We start from the raw sequence: 23,576 nt of genomic DNA on the forward strand, positions 1-23,576 counted from the left end.
GAAGTTTCTGCTTTATGAATTTCAAAGCCATGTCGTTGGGTGCATTAAGATTCATGATTGTTTTAGATTCCCATTATATCTTCATAGTTATAACCCTCTTTGTCATTTCAGTAATCATCTTGAGTCTTATTTTGTCTAATATTAACATTGTTCTTCCTGGATTTTGTGTTAGCAGGTATCCAGTATTTCTGTCCTTTAATTCTGGTATTTTCAAGTTTTCTACGTCGTTTTATTATATGTACCTCTTGAAAAAGTATTTTATTTTACATTTTCTTTTTTTTTTTTTAACCAAATCTGGTAGTGCTCTGTCTTTTAGTCTAGTTCATTCTCATTTATTATGACTTATGCATTTGTACCAACTCTTGCCATCTTATTTTTCTGATCCAATCACTCATACTTACTGCCCTGGCTTAGAGATAGCTCTGTTACTTGATGCCTAAACTAAGGATGGAGAGAAGTATACAGACGATGTGACCCATGTGGCTGTACCCACTGAGGAAGCCCAAATTATTGCCTGCTATGAGGCCCCCAGTAGCTTTCTCTGTGCTTAGAGAAATCCTGAAGCTAGTTCTACATCCATTTATTTATTATTTATTTATTTATTTATTTATGAGACTGTGTCTCACTATGCTGCCCCGGCTGGAGTACAATGGCTATTCACAGGCTCAATCACTTGACACTACAGTCTGAAACTCCTGGACTCAAGCAGTCCTCCTACGTCAGGTATATCTGAGCTTATAGGTATATGCCACCCTGCTGGGTCTTGGTTTTGCATTTTGAAACTCTGTTGCATTTGTTTTGGGATGTGATCTTGCAGGAAATCTATAGTTTCTGATTAAAAGCAGTACCCTTTCTTTCTTTTCCAGTTAGTTATTCATTTGGGAATTTTTTTTTTTTCTATAAGGAGAAGGGCAACAGCATTTCTATTATTTCTTCTGCCTTGAAATATCTTCCTGTCTTAGTCACAGTAAACAGTGTTAAAATAATCTATCAGGAAGCCATTAGGTTGAGATGGTTCCAGCACTTTGGATTCCTACGTAAGCAAACCAAAACCCAAGTCAATGTAAGCAGTAAAATGAAACTTGAGCTTAACCAACAAGAAACCACCAACTAACTTCTAACTGGGACTGTCCACTTTAACCAATCAAATAATTTCTTTGTCTTGGCTTCCACAAACACCTTATAAAAAACATTCCCTCACACCCTCTTGGTGGAGCCCTGAACCACGTGCAATCTAGTGCTGCCTGATTCATGAATCACCATCTGCTCAAATAAATTCTTTAAAATTTTAATGTTCCTGGGTTTAACATTTAACAATGGACTACAAGTTCTAGCCCCTGGTATTGTTCTGGCTTCTTCTACCACTCTCTCCCTAGATTACTCACTCCAGCCACACTGACCTCTTGGTTGCACTTCATGTATGCCAGGAGCATGCTCCCACCTCAGGGCCTTGCACTTGCTCCTTCCTCGGCCTGGACCACTTTTCTCTCAGACATTCTCAGGGCTCCATGCCTCACCTCCCCAGGTCTTTACTCCACCATCATCTTCTCAGTGGTGATTTCTCTGGCTATCAGATCTCAGATTGCCAGCACATACTCTCTCATGCCCTTGATCTGCTTTCATTTTCATCTTAGTACTGATATACCATGTGGTGGTTTTATTTTTATCTTAGTTATGGGTCCTCTCTCTGACTAGAACATAAGCTCTTTGAAGGAAGAAATGTTTGCCCACTTTATGCACAGCTCTATCTCTAATGTTTTGAACAGGGCTTGACACATAGAACATGCTCTGTAGATATCTCTTGAATGAATTAATAAACTTCTAGGGATTTGGAAGAAGAAATGGAGGCTATGGAATATGTTAAGTCTGCTATCCTAGTTCCCCTTGTACTTTAGAATCATGCAGACATGCCAACATTCACTGCCCTATCTAACCTGTCTCTGGAGGAGTTTCATTATCTGATTTGAACATTATATGAAATAAAAGTTCCAGAGAGTTTCCAATGAGGCAGATTAAAAAAAGGTGGGGGGTGGGGGTAGAAATTAGACAACAAGGAAAGCTATCTCTTGAGAAAAGAAATTTGTGTAGGAGGATGGTTGTACGGGTTTCCTTAATCAAAAACAAAAAACGGACTGCATCTTATCCTCTTTGACTCTCCTTGATTTAGGATAAACTGATGAGGTATAGCAAGACAAATAAAGGAATAAAGAGCTAATCCACAAGGGAGAAGACTGTTTTATTGCTCTCACACAGATGTCTGTCCTAACAACACAGGATATTTTTTTTTCCTTTGGGGGAGGGTGGGAATAGAGTTGGGGAAGCAGCAATTTAAATTGGGATCTCTGGGCAGTCTGTGTTTGGGAATTAGCATTGCATTATTTCCCTGGCTCCCCACCCCCTCTTGTCATTTAGTTGAGAAACATTTGCCCTGGAACAGCACACAGAGTTTGCATTAGCATCCCTGAGGACAGAACTTTGACCCCACAGACTAAGGAAGCTACAAATGGAAAATTCCAAGTTGCTGTACTCTTTTATTTTCATGCTAATGCTTCTGCAGAGAGTATTTAAGGAAACAGATGCACAAGAATAATAAAGAGTTGAGGACTAAGAACTCCTCTGGCAACTGAAGTTATGCTCCATCCAGCATGATTCTATATCTCCCTGTGCTTGCACAAGTCCAGAAGGGTCAAGGTGAAACCCTGATTTCATTTTATGAAAAAGCTGAACCAGCACTGACATAGAGAACCCAGGATCACATCCAGTCAGGATTTGAAAATTGTTTAAGTTTCATTTCACTTCCTTCAGGCTACCTCAAAGACAGATGAGCACGTCCTTCAGTAAAAGGCCTTGGGGAATGGTGATTTCTCTATCTCCCTTGCCAATCCACACCCGAGTTCAAAATAGTACTCATCCTTCTGTAAACCAAAAATAAAATTCTGAGGCTCCCTCAACTATCTTAATGGACTCCCTCCTGTTGGCCAGGGCACTCCAAAGTTAACTGGAAAAACTGATTCAGGCTATGACGGAAACTCGGGGGTGGGTTGGACATGCCTCATTACGTCCTCCTCCCTGTTGGAATTCAGGAAAAACTTACCAGCATTTAACATCAACATAGACCTTAAGTCTGATAAGAAATATTTACAATCTATTCTCTCTGAAACCTGCTACCTGTAGGCTTCATCTGCATGATAATGCCTTGGTTTCTACAACCTCTTATATCACCCAGCTATTCCTTTCTATTGATAACACTTTCAACCAATTGCCAATCAGAAAAATTTTAAATCTACCTATAACTTGGAAGCTCCCCCTCTCTTAAAGTTATCTGCCTTCCTGGACCAAACCAATATATATCTTAAATGTATTTGATTGATGTCTCATGTCTTCCTAAAATTTATCAAACTATGCCATGCCCAGACCACCTTGGGCACATGTCATTAGGACCTCCTGAGGCTGTGTCACAGGTGCATCCTTAAATCTTGGCAAAATAAACTTTCTAAATTTATCGTGAGACATGTCTCAGATACCTATGGGTTCATACTTCCCTTGGATCTAACCTAAATGGTGCTCAGTATATTTGCAGCCCCTGGCCACTTCCCTTGTATTCTGTGCAACAAGAAAAACTTCTCACTTTGTCCTAAGAATAATCTCATCCTTGGTATAAATCCTCATGTGGGAGACATATGAGAGCACTACACTCTGCAAAGCCAGATCATCTTAATGTTTTATCCTAATTTGCAAATAAAACTTAAATTTTACTTCACCCTAGCTATGTCTTGCAAAGGAGAAGCTAATTGGAAATGTAGAATAATCATATCTAATTCTTGCTTTAAATGTATCCACCCCCTACTTTCACCTAGATTATAACCAGAAACTAGACAAGAATCCACAACTTGGTCTCTCCCTAAATCCTTTCACACTTGGAACTCAACGCAGGGAAAGTTCCTTCAACTCAGTTCTCACCTTCATCCAAGGCCACCTCCCAATCTTTCTATCGTCACAGATCCCTCCCTTCTCTGCACTCTTCCATCTAGCTTGGCCTCTGCTTTCTCTGCATAGGACCTTGTCTCCAATTAGACTGTAGGATTCCTGAAGGCAGAGCCCAGAGCTTCTTTTTCATCTCCTACATGCCCTGGTGCAGGGTTCCACATGTTACGGCTCTCATGAAAACCATGGTTGAGTGACTGATTGAAGAAACAGAAACAGGCCCCTGCGGTGACCTGAAGCATATGGAATTCTGAGCAAGGGAAATGAAAAGCCCAAAAAGCCCAATACCACACCCTTTATAAAGTACACACATTGCAACAAATCCAAGATTATTGGAAAAGTAACAGCCCTCTCCCCAGACCAGCCCCAACCAAAAAATTTCATTAGAATGGATAAAGAAACTGCAGTAAATATTAATGGCTGGAGGAGGAAGCTGGAGAACTGCAGGCCGAGCTGAGCAGGTGTTCACCTCCCTCAATTTCAGTCCATTTGCAGCCAACAACGTCATCATTTGGCCTTCTTGAGCTCACCGACAGGCCATTTTTCATGATTTTACCATTTCTGGCCAAATGCAAACTTTTTAATTAAATGTACCACATGATTCCAGATGTTTGTTTATTTGTTCCAAAAAAGGTTGTAAAATCACTACATGAGGAAAAACCTGGGGCAGGGGTAAAGTTTTCTACAAGAGACAGGGAAATAAAAAGAGTCAGAAGAACTGGGACTAGGAAGTTAATACTGGGCCGAGCTCACAGCTGAACAATTTAGACCAAAAGCATTGGCTTCAAATCACTCTCCTTCCAGGAGCCCAAGATTCAGAAATAAAACACCCTGGGTATTTATTAGTTCTTAAGAGAATGAAGCTCATCTTTAAGCCAAAGACTAGAATGAGAACAAATGTTTGTGGCTGCTCTGCCTGCTTTTTGTATGTTTGTTCCTGCTGCCACAGCTCCACTACATTAACTCCACCAATCTTCCATTTAACAAGCCAGATTAGAGTTCATGCATGAATGGTGGGAGAGAATCCTGCAATGAGGATGAACCGAGAGAGGGGCAACAGGCAGAGACCACAGCCTCCCACACACCATGCTGAATTCCTTACAGCTTTCTGGTCCTCTGTTTCTCTCTACCCTGAAGTCTAATCAGTATTCGGTCTATTGTGTTTGCAACAGAATGTTTCTCATATTCCTTCCTTCATTTTTTGTACTCCCAGCCAGCCAGCCAGCCACTCCAGGCCTTGATCATCGAATGCTGGATTATTGCAACATTATCCTGGGCCCTGTGTTTTAGTTTCAAAAGCCAACATCAGAAATATTCTGAATAACATGCGGAGGAAAAACATTGACTGTCCAGTTTCTCTGATGCCTGAGCCCTCGTGACCAAACCATCAGCAACCTCATACAACAACTCCATAGTGGCCATAAGGTTCCCTGTGCATGGCCCCCACTCCTGCTCTCCTGGCAGTATCTATCCTGGCCCCAGCTGTCTTCCCCATCTGTTACCAAGTTGTTTTCTAAATTACCTTTGCTAGAAACCTGCTCTTTGGAGGCATCACAGTCTACGGGCACAGAACCTGGTTATCTGGAAATCTAAGGCTTCTAAGACTGAAACAATCTTCTTCCAATCCCATCCCACCATGGCCTCCTTGAATCCAGGCTCTCTCCTTTCCAATTACTCCTGCATACTGCTTGCAGATTAATAATCCTACAGCATGGTTTTAAATCAAATATAAACTCTTCTGTCTGTCCAAGGCCTGCCATAATGTGGACCTATCCTACATAAGGAACCTTATTTCTGACGTTTTCGAAACAGGGTCCCTTTCTCTCATTAGTTCTACCTGTTCTTGCCCTTGTGCTTTATCTTTACCTATTTATCTTTCTGGAATGCCCTTCTTTTGCTCTCCACTTAACATGTTCTTCAAACTCAATGTCAACATCCTCCAAAGAGTCATGCCTGAGTAGTCTCACCTACATTGCACCCTATCTTTTCTAAGCGTTGAGAGCATTTGCAGTTTTTACCAACTAATAGAGCTCTTATTTATGTAACACATAATATCTTGTTTGGTTGGTATTACTTCATTTTTGGGATCTCCTCAATCAAACCATAAATTCCTGGAAGATAGATATAATATTCTCTATTTCTGAATTCTCCACAAATCCTAACAATACACTCAGTACACAGTAGGTACTAAATGAAGATATGTTGGGGAGATTCTTGAATGACTGTGCTCATAGCAATCTTTGTCTTACTGACCATATCATACTTTTTCTTTATAAAAAGGGGCAAGAAACAGCCCAGGACTCTAAAACATAAGCACATTTAGAACCTTCCACCCTGTACATTCTAGGCTTCCATTTTTTTAAGATAAAGGGAGCATGTTTTTACTATCATTTTTTATTGGTACTGTCTGTTGGGGGAAGAGTTGTCATTCTGACCTCTCATTTTACAGAAGTAGGGTTTGCTACTATTTGAGGGGCAGGGGAAAACTGAAATCCATTTTTCCCTCCTTGCTTTGCTTCTGGGAGAGAAAAACCAGATTCGTAGCCCTTCTCTGTCTACAAGTATACCACAGTTCTGCCCAAAGAATAGAAATAAAGCAATCTCAGAGACTGCAAATGAAAAATCATCCTTGGAGGAAAAGGAGAGGAAATGGACTCCTATGGATTTCAAATGTTTAAAGGAGGTTGCTTAAAGTTCCTGGCTAAACTCCATGCCAGTCTTGGTAATAGTCTAACAGATTCATCCATCTTCAGATTCCACTTGGCTTGCTCTTCCATCACTGCCACCCTCGCAGACAGCGAGTGCACACATGCACATCTATCTATATATATGAGGAAGTTTTAATCTGCACTACCCTCCATTCCAATCCATGCAGCCCGGCTATGTACAGAGTGAAGCTATTGACCCTGCAAAGTAGCAAGGAGATGAATTTGATGACCCAGACTGGAGTTTTTAAACCATTTCAGCAAGGTCTAGAATCAAAGGAAAGTACAATTTATTCAGCACTTAGTAAAGTCCTTTTACTTTGGAACAGAGTGCACACACTGAAAATAGACTCCTACTGCCACGCAGATAAAATAAACCTGTCAACCACTACTGTCAAATCACTAGTCACCTCGATTAAATAAAGGAAACTTTAGCATCTCTCAGCATCTGAGAATTCCACCAAGATTATAAGCCCATAAAAGCATTATGAAGGAAAGAAAACTAAAGTAATGGGTTCTGTTGAAAATGTCATCAGAGGAAATCATTTTACATAATTAGCAAATGCTAATAATAGTTCTGCATGAGGAACCAACACACTCTTCCCCCACACAGTCAAGGCACAGTGGTGGCAAGAAGTCTAAAAGATACAAGCCAAGGCCATACTGTTATTTGACAGGACCCCCGGACAAAAACATATTCTTCTCCCTAAGGAGGTTTTTTTCTTTTTCTTTTCTCTCTCTTTCCTTTTGCCACTTTTCAATACATTATCCACGGGAGAAATTTGGATCTGTTGTGCTTCTATGAACTTTCAATGATTCAGTGACAATTTTTTGAGAAATTATTTGATGCTTAGCTCTCTTGAAAGACTAATCAAAATATTCTGGAAGGCAGAAGGCAATATATAAGCAGGCTGTCTCAGTCATAGGGTCTGACCTTAGGTGAGACCTACCTGGCAAAGGCTCCAGAACCATCAGGTTGTTCATTCCATCTTTTTGTTAGTTTGCTTGTTTTGTTTGAGACGGACTCTCACTCGGTTGCCCAGGCTGGAGTGCAGTGGCACGATCTCCGCTCACTGCAAACTCCACCTCCTGGGTTCAAGCAATTCTCCTGTCTCAGCCTCCCAAGTAGCTAGAATTACAGGTGACTGCCACTGCACCCAACTAATTTTTGTATTATTAGTAGAGACGGGGTTTCATCATGTTGGCCAGGCTGGTCTCGAACTCCTGACCTCAAGTGATTCACCTGCATCAGCCTCCCAAAGTGCTGGGATTACAGGCGTGAGCCACGGCACCCGGCCTCATGTTTATAAATGGTCAGTGATAACCAACAGGCAGTAGGCAAAAGATTCCCTGGTGCTGAGCTATTTAAGCTGGCCTAAATAAATGCATCTATTTTCCTGAGTCTTTGCTATTGTTTTCTGTAGATTTTGTTTATAATGATCAGACCTACTTAGCTTTCACATTCCCTGTGGCTGACATGACAAGATAGTAGAAATCTAAAAATGAAAAACTAAAAGTTGGCTAAAAGAGATATACTGCCTCTGACAGGGCTCAGAACACAATACCCCAAATTGTGGCACCTTGACGTGCTGAATGCTTTGAAACAAAAGACACTGGAAGGGCCTCAGAAGCAAGGTCTCTCTGGCCTTCTCTTACCCGCTCCCTCATCCCTCTGTCTCTCCCCTGCAGTGAGTTATAGAAACCAGAATTCCTCTTCCCTAAGTGGGGTCATTGAAACTAGAATCCTGTCCCTTAAAGCCAGCCATAAAACCTAGAAAGGTCACACTCTCTCTTCTCCTTTGAAGACTCTCATTTCAGAGGGTCCTGTTCTATAACCAGGGGAAGGAATGCTACATAGAGAGGCCAAGAAGAATCTGACAAACAGGCCTTGCTAGGTTTCCCCTCAATCTGTTACCATTAGATCATACCCTTTGTCTAATCATGTTTCTACACAGCTGTCCATTCTTCATCAACATAAGCATAAAACTAGTTTTCCCTTTCATTTCTAAAGCCCCCTCCCCATCTCAGAAAACTTTGGTTAAGTAAATTTCTTATCCTCTTCTCTTGTTAACCTGTCTTTTGTCATGGGCTGTGACCCTTATAATGGATGAGGAAAAGTATCGCATCATTCTGCCCCGGCACCTCCAAATCCTATAAGCCCAAAACAAATTGTGAGCAATAGTTTAGTCATCAAGTAACTTCCTTTTGAGCCCTCCTGAAAGCATTATGCTTGTTGGCATGAAGTTTTTCTGGCCAACATCTCCCCATCCCAAACATTTTTATCTACATTGCTACCTCTTCACATACAGACATTTAAATTTCCTTTTATTCACTTTCACTTTGGCTGATTTAATGAGTTGAAGCAAAACACTCTGTATTTATGGCTTCTGTGGAAACGTATTTTATGATATCTCAGGCTAAAAATGTTTTAATAATAAAAAAACACAGTTTTTCTTTTGGTCTTTTTCTTCTTTTTTGGATGGCATACATTGAGCTGCTTCATGGAGATAATACAGAAAAATCAATTGCTAAGCATAAAATGCAACTCACATTAAGGAAACTGCAAACGATAACTTTTTATGGTTAGTTGCTGTATAAATTACTTTGTGACAGTCCCAGCAATCAATTTAAAACACAAATAGACCAAGCCCCTGGTTGGAGAGGAAGATGAGTACCTAACAACTGTGTCAATAAAAATAATGGCAAGATTGCCAGCAATAGTCAAAGTAGAAAGGTTATCATCTCTTAGCAAGTTTCACAGCAAATTTCCTCTTCATTTTTTTTCTTTTCGTTTTCTTTCTTTTATACATTTCAAGTCCAATGTTTAATATGGCAAGCTAACTATGGCATATCTTCAAGACTATGGTATAAGCATCGGGAAATAAATAATTCAGGGACATTCACTAGGCTTGCAATTATCTTGCAAAATGTGCATGCAGACAAGTTGAAATGAGATCCTCCATGTGATAGCTATTGGCAAGGCAGGGTTATGGTAGATGTGCTGGATTATCTGTTTTAGCATGACCACCATCTGCTTTCTTCTAAGGTTTTCTCTGTAGCTTCGAGGGAGAACTGAAAACTACATGGGAGAATTGCCTTCAGTGAATCAGCCTAGGTTAGAGTTGGGCCAAAGAGAGATGCTGGAGTATGATTTGGAAATCTAGAGAGATGGAGGAGCAGGGCAACACATGGATAACAGCAATGACTGAAACAGTCTCCAGGTGAACTTGAGAATCCCCGCACAGGTGCTTCAGATAGAGAAAGTCAGTGAGAGATGCCCAGGTGTTCCTGTGATCCACAGAAACTTTCCAGCAAGCTCCTGAGAATCACTGGTTCAGTGCTGAGGTTGAGACTCTGGGTGGTGGCAGCACCTCTAATTCTTTCCATTAAAACTCTTCATTACTGGAATACATAGAGTGCCTTCTATTTTCCCTGTCTGAATCCAGACCGACATGGAGCATTCTCCCTTTTTGTTTTCAAACTTTCTCCACTCCTGATTTTATTGTTCTGTAATTTAAAAATACAGAATGGCAGGGCAGGAGTAATGCAATTCTTTTGACAGAGGCAGGCAAGTGGGATGCTGTAGCTCCTAGCAGCCTTAGCACAGGGTTTGGAAAGGCATGGCAGTGGTGAACATTTCCAGGCCATGCCTCTCCCTCTCTCCCTCTACTTTTTCTCCTCTTCCTTCCAGCTCAAGGCCACAGTTAGTCCTACCTACACTTGCTTCATACGCACTGGGTAAAGGACAAAGGTCAGGGGGACCTGAGAATTAAGGGCACAGGGCTTTGATTTTGTTTCCCTTGCCTGTTGTTGAGTTGCTCCATCATCCCCAGCAATTCTTGATGTCTCCCTCTGTTAAGTGGGAATATTTGCCCTCCTCACTTTACAGGGTTATCCTGAGAATGATATAGTTTACATTCTAAATAGAAATGTTTTCCCCAAAAGACACAATGCCCTGTACAAATGTGAATTCTACTTCTAAGAGCTACCAGATAAAGAACGGCAATACCTGGCATGCTGGGGCATGTCCTGTACTCATAATACATTTAAAGGGACATTTCTCCAACAGATATTTTAGCCCTCCTCATAACATGGACACAGCCAAGGACACAATATGTAGATTGTCACTAGGGAACAACTGAGATTACTGATACATTCCCATGTCCTCCTCATTCCAAAGATATGCTCCAACCCAGGGCAGCATTCTCAGAAAGAATTCACGTGGACCATTCTAAATCCATGTGTGTACCACAATCTGTATCTTACTGAGAGTCTGACCCCTTCCTTCAGAGCTTCTGTTCTAGTAAAATAATTCCATCAGTTACTTCAATTCATCTTATTCCCTTCCCTACCATCAAACCACCAATGCTTGAAAACTACAACATTAAAATAATCAACTATTTAGAAGTTAGGCTTTGGGACTAAATGCTCTCTGGTAATGAATCAACACATATGACACCCATCCCTGATGGTTTGGGTTTATGAAAGCAACAGAATTGAGGTCTGAGGTCCACACAGCTAGACCTTTCCCTGTAGTGTGTTCACCCCCAAAGGAAGCAGCATCTCCTTTCTCACATGCAATCAAGTTACCTCACAGAGGTGACTAAGATACTTACCTTTTCCCTGGGTTTCTATTACTCAGCCTTTACTGAACAAATATATATGGAGCACCATTTAGGTAGGAGGCCCTGTGCCAGGCATTGCAGATAAAGTGGTGAACATATGTAATCACAACCACTCTTCCCAACAGCTTATGGCCTATCTGGGAAGACAGTCCCTGAACAGGGAACACTGGCCTAATATAAGTGTGTAGGGGGGATCAGGGGAGTTTCCTTTGGAGCTGTGATATGTAAGCTGATACCTGAAAAATGGGCAGTGTCAGTGATATCAAAGAGAAGATGAGGCTGGGTGTGGTGGCTCACGCCTGTAGTCCCAGCATTTTGGGAGGCCGAGGCAGGTGAATCAGGTGACCTCCTGAATCACGAGGTCAGGAGTTTGAGACCAGCCTGGTCAACATGGTGAAACTCTGTCTCTACTAAAGATACAAAAAATTAGCCGGGCATGGTGGCACACACCTGTAATCCCAGCTACTCAGGAGGCTGAGGCAGAAGAATCGCTTGAACCCAGGAGGAGGAAGTTGCAGTGAGCTAAGATTGTGCCATTGCACTCCAGCCTGGGTGACAAGGTGAGGCTCCATCTCAAAAAAAAAAAAAAAAAAAAAAAAAAAAAAAAAAAAAAAGATGATTTGGACTTACTGCTGCCTCTCAGGGAGTTTTCATCTATGAGGAGTTTAAGACACACATAACCTGACCTCTATCATAAAAAGTGGAATATGAACAATTGCACCTACAAGATAGAAACAAATATCAGACATACCTATAGAAAGAAGAAAATCAACATAACTCAGATCAGTAAAAGTTTCATGCAGGAAGCAAAATACGACATGTTACTATCCCTGTGATATATGGATTATCTACAAGCAACAGATGGAAAAATTGAGTCCCAGGTCTCCTGATCATTATTCTAAGCCCAGACTTCCTTTGCATTTGAATCTACAGTTTTTAGGACATGAATCTTGGACCTATCATACTCGACATTGGAAGTTACATAAAAGGACAAGTAAAGGGAAAATGGCATGTACAGAAAAAAAGCAATTTGCACATGAACTACTGCCCACCTGTTTTTGTAGTTGTTGGTGCGGAAGGAAAAGAGATTGGGAACTGGATGAATAAAAAATTATTTGCAAATAGAACTTCCACTGAGGATTGTATAGACAAAAGTTTCAGACATCATGGAGAATTTCACTTGAGAAAGAATTGATGTAATTTGTCCTCACACCATGAAATGCCCCCTTCTGCATAAATGTTTGTAAGCTGTTTGCATGAAGGTATTAACAAATGACATTCAAATGTTTTCGTGATTTACATGATCAGAAACTTGAAATAATTCTCTTAAATATTAAAAAAACAAGATAGTATTAAGTGGTTTCATTTTAGTGCCAAAAAATAATGGCTTTCTCATTTGGGGAAAGCCAAGTTGGTTCAAGCCAAATTGATTTATGCTAAGCTGAAATATATTAGTCTCACCTTTCTCCTACATAGATCAATTCAATAATCCAGCTTTAATGAACTTCTTCGGTCTTCTCTCTATTGGTCTCCTTATGGCCATCAGCCCAAAGAACATCATCTTATGATTTGGACTTGCTTTTATCAACAATCAAGTCAGCACTGGTCAGGCAATCAATATGTTAAATGTGTAGGGATTTTCTTCAGTAAAACTGAGATGTCTGTGTTGGCTCCCTTTAAATAACGTCTTTACATTTCTCTAATTGATGTTAAGCCCTGATGTCATCCAAGAGCACTTATTTGAACTCTAACTACTTTAGGCATTTTTCCATATTCCAAATATTATTTCAAATATTTTAAAACTATATTGTGTTGTATTTCCTTTCTTCGTCAGATTTTTTATATTACTGTTAAAAATGACAGATGATATTTGCCCTATTCCTAATGATTATCATCTATCTGATCATATCTCCCCATCGTGAAATCTCAATTTCATGGCCAGATGAACTTTACAAGTGGCTGTGACGTTTCTGAGACTTCGGTTTCTATGCAACTTATTCAATAGACTCTAAAGTAAAAATACCCTTATTCAAATACAAGAAACCAATAAATAAACACTTGAGGATATGAGGCTAATTTAAGGGTTAATTTGTTGCTCCATCTAGATGTGGTGTCATTTTAGGGAAATTCTCCCAAAAACAGTCTCGAAAGGGATGTATGCTTAAGACCTTCAAAAGGACATTCAGTGAAAGAGACCTGTTCATGCCCCTCAAAACATAGCAGGTTGGCAGCTGCTTATTCTCCCTGACTTTGAGCAAAATTGATTTTTCACAAAATTAACTAAAGTATATTTAAATGTAGAAAAGTTCTATTGATGCCCAAACACCAAACAGGCAACACAGGTCCAAGCCACAGACATTGGAAACCCTGCACTACTCTCTTCTTCGTTTCCTGCAGAATACAAGTATCCCATTTGCCCAGAGCCCGGATGGTGACTTGGAGGGTCAGACTCACTACTTCCTGAGCATCGCCACAGCCTGTTCTTCCACCTGCTCATCCTGTAATGCTGCTGGGATGACAATGCTAGAATAGCCCCTGTTCACTTTCCCCTTTACATGTACAAGTGGAATTTCCTTCTTGGGGAAACAATATTTCAAACAGCCAGCTTAGGGATAAGACATTTTCAAATGATATTTCAAGTTAGTGTTCTGTCTGCTTTTGAAGCTGAAGACTCTAGAGATGGCAACAGACATGCAAGGCTTTGGAAAAACTGAGTAAACCAAATTAATATTTTGAAAATAAGAGAATTCAGCAAAATCTGCACATGGCTTCTCTCAATGTTGCCAGGCAAATTGGAATTCCTTTTAGTTATAACATAGAGTTCATTCATTTTGAAATTACAGATGTTAATTGTCGTATTCTCAAACAATGATACTTTTATAAATGTTAATGAGTTTCCCAATTTCTCTTCATCACTAATACTGGAGTTAACATCTCCTTGATAATTTTTAAGTACTCTAATCTCTTTATTTAAAGAAAAAAATCACGAAATTATATTATACCGTAGATTTATTTGCCTCCTGAGTAGACTGCTACTAAATTCTGTTTAATACGGGTTAAAATCACTACGTGTGACAGGTATGGTTTTCTCATCAAGGACTTAAAAAGCACTGTGTTCTTTCTAAAGTGCCGAGGCAGCAGTAATGAGCCAGAGCTCTGCACAGCCAAGTGTCCCTCCCTGCACCCACTGAGAGCAATAAAAAGCTGAGTTCCAACCTTGGTGACTGGTAAGTTCCCTGGAAGCAGAAGGCAAGGGAGTGTAGTGGCGCTCCGGGGAGCCGGCAACGTCCTCACTGGAAGCCTGTGTGACAAAAGCAAAGTCAACATGAAGCAACACCAAATACCAAACCCCTCATTTACCAGACCTGTCTCCTTGGGATCTGAGCTTGGAGAAAATATTATTCACCAAGATACTTCTTAGGAAGCAAGAGCTGTTTTTGTTGAGATAATATTCTGGTAAGTGTTGGGTAAGATCCAAAGCTTTGAGGGGCCTCAGTACATATGGAATAGCTCTAAGAAAAGGGGGCAGTTAATGTGCTGAAATGAAAGGAGAGGGATGAGCAAAAAGAGAGAGGCAGAAGACAGGAAAAGTTAAAGGCTTAGATTTCTATCAGGCCTTCACCCAGTAATTCGCACAAAGTAAAGGCTGGCTATGAGCAGATTTCTTTGGATACGAGTGAAGAGGTTAAGCTCTGCCCCCAGGATAAATGGGGAAAACCAGGGCTGACTTCTATGAGCCCAGTGGCATGAAAGACTTGGCAGAATGAAGTCACCATAGGAAAGGATATAGATTGTCTTGTGCTGTGTACTGGGGATTCTGGCTCAGTTTAACAACAGCAATGAGAAATACGTCTGAAATTTGGATTTGGGATGTAGTGGTTATCAACAAATGTGTCACTCCAAGGCCTAAAATAAAATAACATAACATACATCTAGGATGATGCTTTTTCACCGTATGCAGACAACTCTTTAACCATAGAACTGTGTCTGAGATGGCCCAGGCTACTAAGGCTCTCTTTTCAGAACCTAACATCCTTGTGAGCTAAAGCCAAAAGAAAGTACTTCAGCTTGGGGTCAGCTATCACTCAGAACCAATGGCCAGTATGCCACACTCACAGTGTAGCTGCTAGTAGCAAGAAGCATTACCACTGTAACTCTTAACTGAGATTCCTAAATCAAATGCAGCTTTTTTTTTTTTAATATCCCAAAAAGAACATCTGCTAGGATCAAAATCCGAAGCTTACAATCTTTCCAAGCTTCATGAAAAAGTAAATTTCATTAATGCTATATTTTTCTTTCTGGAGCAGGATATACATTCTATGGGATATATTTGCCCTCCTAAAAGCAGGCCTTTTCTCCAAAGAGATTACCTATATTATAGGAATCAAAACTAAGTAGGAGATTAGACCTACTTGCTAGAAAAACCCTTTAAATTTCATTTCTGACATTTGAGACGTTTGACTAAGCGGCTTTCAGTGGAGACTTACAGGAAGAGTGTGAGTGGAGCACAATCAGAAGCTCTGTCCCTAGGTAGAAAACAGTTTTCAGGTAGCATTTCTTCACTCCAGCTCCAAGGCAAATATATAGTGTTTAAAGTTGGATCCAAGGCTATTGGGTCCACAAAAATAAAAGCTTAGCCACCAAGAAAAACATGTTTTAAAGTAGGTAAGACTTTTCCACTTTTTAGCACACTGCAAGAATGTGGAGCCCAAAATTAGATTAAAAATCAAATACTACAGTCACCAAGTGTCTCTCTATTGGGTATTCAAGGTCTCCTGTAATTTCTACCTGATGAATGAAACATGAGGCTAGTGTCCTAAATAGGGCATCTATTTAATGCTTGAGGCAGGACATATGGGGTGATGGTACAGGGGTCATCCTCCCTAGATCTATCATACTTCCTCCATAGGAAGCCATAGCTGTCAATATTTCTGCTCCATCTCATTGCTAAAAAAAGACCCAAAAATCCAATATGAGTTTTAGTTTGTTGTGTTGTGATATTTCTTAGAACTTTTAATCTCGATTTGGGCTGTTGACAATTTGATGACAGCTTTTTTCTACAATTACTGGAACAAATGCTACCTTTTCGGAAACATCTCTGACTGTGCTAAACATTAGAATTCTGTAACCAAGTGTAAAAGAAATATTTAGTTTTGTTTCATACTGTAGGTACAGCAAAAAATGGTGTGGCTTCTGTTGTTTTGCAGTCATCATTCTATGACCAGCACTTAATTACTTTCCTGCTCAGTGTCCGTTGATAAACTCACATCATGGAAAATAATCCAGGAAAGAATGACTTTGCAAACTATGCCTTTTGGTGGGACTTCTATGGCTGGATGTTTAGGAAAACAACTACAAATCAACGATCCGACTACCAGCTCTTTGACTTGGCTTTTTTCAAAATGAAGCCCTTGTGATCCTTTCAACAGTGATGTTCACACTGGTTCTCTGAACCTTAGGATTAGAAGTACAATTCAGAAAGACACAATTATCATAGGAAAGAAGTGGACAAGAAAATGTCTTAAATTTATACTCTATCTGCCAAAGAATAAAGAACTCGCCTTGAAACTGAGGCAGTACACCCATAGTATATTGAGTATGCAGTAATAGAAAATTTAAATAATGTTTTCTTTTACCTGGGTTAAGAAGATATGCCTAAAATGAGAATAAGCAAATTTGAGTAAATATGAATCTTCAAGACTATAAAGACTCTTAAATCTTTGAATCCTTGGCAAATTTGTTATTGTTGTTGTTGTTGGGACAGAATCTCACTCTGTTGCCCAGGCTGGAGTGCAGAGGCACGATCTCAACTCACTGCAACCTCTGCCTCCCTGGTTCAAGCAATTCTCATGCCTCAGCCTCCCGAGTAGCTGGGATTACAGGCACGTGCCACCACATCCAGCTAATTTTTTGCATTTTTAGTAGAGATGGGGTTTTGCCATGTTGCCCAGGCTGGTCTCCAACTCCTGGCCTCAGGTGATCCAGCTGCCTTGACCTCCAAAAGTGCTGGGATTACAGGCATGAGCCACCGCGCCCGGCTCTTGCCACATTTTCTAAATGCCTATGGCAAGGAATTATAGTTTTACATTTTACTTTTTAAATTCTCCTGTCAGGAAATATTTGCAACATCTACAATAAATTATTAGTATCCAAATTTTTTTTTAAAAAAGAATGTCTTTAAATCAATAGAAAATATAATAGAAAACTAGACAAAGGAAATGTCTGGAAATTCAAAGATGAGAAAACCTGAACAGTCAATAAACATAAGAGAAGTTGCTGAAATTTACTAGGACTAAGGGCAATGCAAATTAAAACAAGATACGATTTTTCCACTCATCATATTGACAAACTTTTAAGTCTCACAATAGCAAGTACTAGTGAGAACAAAGGAAAAAGAAACTGTTATCTTCTCATTCCTTGCTAGTGGGAATGTACATTGGTTCAACTACTTTAAAGAGTAACTTAGCAATCTCTAATAAAATTGAAAATTGGTGCAGCAATTTCACTTAAAATATATACTCTATGGAAAATCTCACATAGATCTGCAAATTGAGACATAAAACAATGTTTATTGCAGCATTATTTATAACAGAAGAAATTGGAATTAACTCAAATGTCTGTCGATGAGGAAAATAAATAAATATAATGTTGTATATCAGTAAGACAGAATAATAATTAGTATTTAAGAGAAAAAAACCTGATTTCTATATCTTGCTTTGAATAGGTCTAAAAATTTAATACAGAGTGAAAATGCAAGTTGCAAAATGATAAATGTAATATGATATTTATGGAAATATAAAATTTGTTGATTTCATGTACGCATGGAAACATCTAAAAATTATTTAAAAATATACACTAAATTCATGAAAATGTTTGCTTCTGCCAAGGGGCCATGTAGTAGGACTGGGGCTAGTGTGATGTGGAGAGAGAGAGGAACTTCAGCTGTATATATGATGTTCTTTCTTTCATTTAAAGAAGACTTAAAACAAATGTCAAAATATTAGAAACCACAAATTCTGGATGATCTCTACATGTGTTCATTATTTTTAAAAGTTTTCTACATTTTGGAAATTTCTCAGACTTAAGCCTGAAAATTTTTTAAAAACACGAAAAGGCCCTATTTCTTTTCTAATCCATGCACTCCTATATTGACATGAACCCATAATGAGAGAAAAATTCCTGTAACAATTCTCTAGTACTTGTATAACATGGATGAATGCCATCTCTGATTGACTTTTTGTGATGAAATATCCCATTTCTGTTTCTTCTAGAGCTACTGAGAGTGAGCTCTAGAATAGAAAAAAAAGCAGATGATGGTAAATATGTATCCCCTTCCCCCGCAAGGCTTGAAACACTCATTCTGGCCTTAAAAGTCCTTCTGCTGAAGATACATCAAAGCATTCTGAAGGTTACTTGATTTTTCTCCTGCTCACGATCAAAGAGTTACTAATAATTTTTAAAACTCACATCAATAAAGGCAATAGCCACTAATACACTGCACTTTGCAATATCCATAATGGAAAGAAGGAAGGTAGAACTTTGGCAACTCCCTTGGAAAAGATTCAATGCACGTACAGTGTATTCTACAACAGACATGCAAAGCGAGAATTTCACTCGGTGATTACTGAAACTGATAAATGCGTAAAATTCAAGCCCCTTTCCAATAGGTGCATTCAATGAAAAACTGCAGTCCGGTGGATACCTCTGAATGTCATGGATGCACTGAAAGAACTTAATACAGACCACAGGAGGAGAGATTTGGCAGACTTCGAAACAAGAAGGGGGCAGCTACAAAGTTGTTTAATAGCCATAAATCTCCCACTATTTTTCACAAAATACCATCTAAGACCACAGCTCCACAACTCATTCCCCATCACTCAGCTCAAGTGGAGCGCTTTGGCATGCTCACTCACCCTTAAATCATACACCACAGAAAGTGATCCCGGGTCTGGGAAATATGTCAGCCTCTTTCAAGCAAAAGCAATCTTCACTTTTCATCACAATTCATTCCCTGAAACCATGGTATAAAGCTGACTCTTCTAAAAACATTTATTTTCTCTCATAAGAAAAAGCATCACTCATTTAGTTATCAAGTATTTAATAACCACCTACTATATGCCAGGCCCTGTGCTAAGAATACCAAGAAAAATAAAATGAGAACGTCGGTTGCATTGCTGGATCATAAAAAATCATACTATGATTAATAGTGGTTATGAAGAGCCACCAACTCATAGTGTGTCCCTCACACTCCCATACTCTGGATCATCACAGAATGTTGTCCCTGACTTTGATTATGGCATCTAAACACCTGTAACAGTAATTACGCCCTTACTCATTTCTCATTCATACTAACAGAGAGCTTTGGAGATTAACTATATTAACTTTCTGAAATTAATTATACGATTAACCCTTGTGCTCAACATACTGCCAAAAACTACAGGAAGAAGTCAATTCATGATAATAGGATGAGTAAAACATTTTAAAGTCAAAGATAAAACTACATACCATGGGCCGGGCGCAGTGGCTCACGCCTGTAATCCCAGCACTTTGGGAGGCCGAGGCGGGTGGATCACGAGGTCAGGAGATCGAGACCATCCTGGCTAACACAGTGAAACCCCGTCTCCACTAAAAATACAAAAACTTCTCCAGGCATGGTGGTGGGCGCCTGTAGTCCCAGCTATTCTGGAGGCTGAGGCAGGAGAATGGCGTGAGCCTGGGAGGTGAAGCTTGCAGTGAGCCGAGATCGTGCCACCGCACTCCAGCCTGGACGACAGAGCGAGACTCCGTCTCAAAAAAAAAAAAAAAAACTACATACCATGATTGTAATTCAACATGAAAGTGTGGGCCACGTTGCCAGAATCCAAAAGTAAAGACTTGCCATCTTCTGAAGGATTAAGTTAGAGAAACTAAAGAACCAGGTAGAAGGCTGAAGCTTCCCACCCCTCTCACAGATTAAGATGCCATGCCTTTCAGTAAAGCAAGAGAGAAGGTGTCACTGACAGACAGATTAAGTTGGGGATAATAGACAGGTTTGAAAGCAGGAACAGCCATATCCTGTCTAGAGCCAGAAGCCAAGAAATTGAGAGGAAAACAAAAGGCAAGGTAGGGATGAGGGTGAGTCTGGAACCAAGAGACCAAGGAAAGATCCCAATGGAGAAGAGGTCAGAGTCTGGGCAAAAGCTGAGCATGAAGCTGAGTGAGAGAGCTGAAGGGTAATTCAAGTGAGAAGCTAGTCACAGCAGAGGCTGGTGGGGAGGGGAGGATTATGTCAAAAGCCTCTCTGGAATAAGAAAGCCTTTTGAAGGCAATGGCCCGGAGCTTCCCATTTGTTTCTATCTGATCTACAGGGGACCCAGTTCTGCCAGTGCCCACAGTGGCATCTAGCCCAGAGTAGTAGTTCACAAATATTTATGAAAGGGAGGGAAGGAAAAAGAAAAGGAGGGAGGGAAGAGGAGAAATACGAAAGGAAAAAAGGAAGGAAGGGCTGTGGCTTGGGCATTTTATGGGCTATTACATAACTAATCCAATCACAGAATGTAAGAGTTGTTAAAGATCTTACAAATCATCTAGAGCAGTGGTTCCAAAATATTTTTAGCAGACACTTATATAACAGAAGAAAAAAATAAAACCATCTAAATATTGGACATTATAGAAGTGATCATAATTTCTTTTGGTAACCTAATACAACTGTAAGTCCAAAGAGAGAGAAATATGCAAAGATATTAATTACCTAGCATTAAGTGAACATGGTAAACATTAAAATAATACATAGGTTGTGGTTTTTAACTACATAAAATTAGGAATAGGTAGAAGTTAATAAGTAAAGATAGAAAGATTTTTGGGCCAGGCACAGTGGCTCACACCTGTAATCCCAGCACTTTGGGAGGCTGAGGCAGGTGGATCACCTGAGGTCAGGAGTCTAAGATCCACCTGACCAATATGGTGAAACCTTGTCTCTACTAAAAGTACAAAAATTAGCTGGGTGTGGTGGTGGGCACCTGTAGTCCCAGCTACTTGGTAGGCTAAGATAGGAGAATTGCCTGAACCTGGGAGGCAGAGGTTGCAGTAAGCCGAGACTGTGCCACTGCACTCCAGCCTGGGCGACAGAGAGAGACTCCATCTCAAAAACTAAATAAATAAATTTTTGCTAGCAATGTGATTAAGGATGGTTGGAGTTGTAAACTTTATTTAACATATCATTACTTCTTATAATTTACAATATTTACAATTTAAAACACTGCTCATATACAATGGCTGATATGAAATAATGCCTAGTCCATCAAATATTTTTCAATCTGTCCCATCAGAGATTAAGGAGAAATGAAAAAAGAGAAGGGAGGAAAAATACGAGTTGAGGAAAAAGAAGGAGATGGTAAAGAAAGGAGGCAAAGTGTGTGACAGGATTTAATATTTCTTGAATATATGGTAAAAACTAATGGTGATCCAATGTATGAGATATGTCCTATATTCCTCTCATTTGAAACATGAAAAAAACTGACACTTAGGAAAGATCAGTAACATGTCCAAGGCTATCCAGTTCTAAAGTCCAGAGTGTGATTAGAAACCAAATCAGCCTGACTCCTAAAGCCCAAACTGTTTCCATAGCCCCACACTCTCTCTGCATTGGAGTCCTCAGGTTTTCATGATGCTCTTCTCCTGACAATTACTCTATTCTCCCCTGCTTCACTGTCCACTGGGCACTTGTCTCTTTTGCAAGATGGTAGGGGCCAGTCCTAATTTGACAGTGAATGCCTTGCAGCACCTAACAGGACAACTCCTCAAAGCATTGAGACAAGATTATCAAATGAGAAGGAATTTACTAATAGCATGGGTAGTTTTAATAAGGGCAGAACATCCTATCTACAAACAAATAATTATCTTTATCCAAAGAAATATGATGGAGCACAAATTAATAGTTTGCTGCTAATTAATTCTTGCTGAAGATTTAGTTTGTGTCATATATTCAAACATAGAACATAATCAGAATGTAATGAAATATAACCTCCAAGTAATATGGGTGTGTGTACATCACATTTCTTGAGCATTAATTATATGCAGGCATTTTATAAACACTGTTTCATTTAACCCTCTCAATAGCCTTATAATGTAAGTGTCACAGGATCCTTAGGGTGTCACTTTTCTAATCGGAAACGTCTGTGGCCCGTGGCGCCTTTGCCTGAGTTTTGCTCAGGCTCACTGGGCTCATTCCACACACTTGGCCCAGCAGGCTGCGCTCAGCTCGCACTACCGGCCCAGATCCCACATCTGTCAAGGGTGAGCCAGGCATGGAGTGACAAGGGGTGTGTGAGTGAGTACGGGGTTCGGCCACAGCGCACGGCCAGGTGTGCTGGCTGCGGTGGGGCAGGCAGCTCCAAGTGCCAGTACAGGCGCTGGCTCCAAGAGAGGCTGCATCTGGACAAGGCGTCCCGCAAGTAGCTTCCACCGTGGGCACCAGGGAATGCTGTGGTGTCTGGAAGCTGGGAGACGCCAGGAACCACAGAGCCCTAAAGAGGGCGTCACAGCCCTGACTTGGAGAGCCCCTAGGTCTGGGCTCCCTGAAGGGCCGCAGCTCTTCTCCTTCTTATTACCTGCAACGTGGCAGGCGGGGAGGTGTGTTTCAGCCCTGTTTGTATTACAGCTCTTTTAGTCTGGCCATTGGCGGATCCTGAGTTCCTGTCCTGCATCCAGGAAGAATGAAGTACTTGGACAACTGGAAGGTGAGCAAGGCAGAGAGGAGCTTCACTGAGCAACAAAACAGCTCTCAGAAGACCCACAGTGTGTAGCTCCTTTCTGCAGGCAGGTCGTTGGAGTGGGGAGGGTGTCTATGGGCTCAAAGGGAGGAAGTGAGTGCTGATTGGTCCATGGGCTGCCATGGGCCAGCCGGAAAAAGCATCATAAATTCTCACTCCAGGAGGTGGACTCCACCAGGCACTGGCAGCCCAGCCCCCAGGCTTCAAGCCATCCCTGGCTTGAAGGTGGGGTTTCACTGGGGACCCACCCCCTTCCGCCCAGGGACCTGTCTGCCTTCCACGTTGCGCCGGCTGTTCATGTTGAGGAGTATCTGCAGGCCCGCAGGGAGCTGCTCTCAGCACCCCCTGGGCTGCCTCCTGCGCTCACTGACGCCCGAAGTCTGGAGGGGGTCAAGGCAGCAGGGGGCGCTGGCGTGTGAGTGCTGCCCTGAGTGCACGCAAACCCAGCTGGGTCACGACAGCCCTCGGGCTTGGCCACAACTTTGCTCTGCACTGGAGTGGGCACCGGGAGA

At 40.8% G+C, this 23,576-nt stretch overlaps 1 protein-coding gene across 2 annotated transcripts in view; it reads right to left on the reverse strand.

Annotated features, from left to right (window-relative positions):
• The window catches only part of LRMDA (leucine rich melanocyte differentiation associated), a 1,127,899-nt gene that overhangs the window by 220,169 nt on the left and 884,154 nt on the right, over positions 1 to 23,576 (reverse strand). For both annotated transcript variants that reach the window (XM_063670438.1, XM_063670439.1), the window contains one exon: positions 14,531 to 14,615. In XM_063670438.1, coding sequence (XP_063526508.1) covers positions 14,531 to 14,615 — 85 coding nt within the window. The remainder of the gene's footprint in view (positions 1 to 14,530; positions 14,616 to 23,576) is intronic.

This window comes from Pongo pygmaeus, chromosome 8, assembly GCF_028885625.2.
Source record: "Pongo pygmaeus isolate AG05252 chromosome 8, NHGRI_mPonPyg2-v2.0_pri, whole genome shotgun sequence".
Taxonomy (NCBI): domain Eukaryota; kingdom Metazoa; phylum Chordata; class Mammalia; order Primates; family Hominidae; genus Pongo; species Pongo pygmaeus.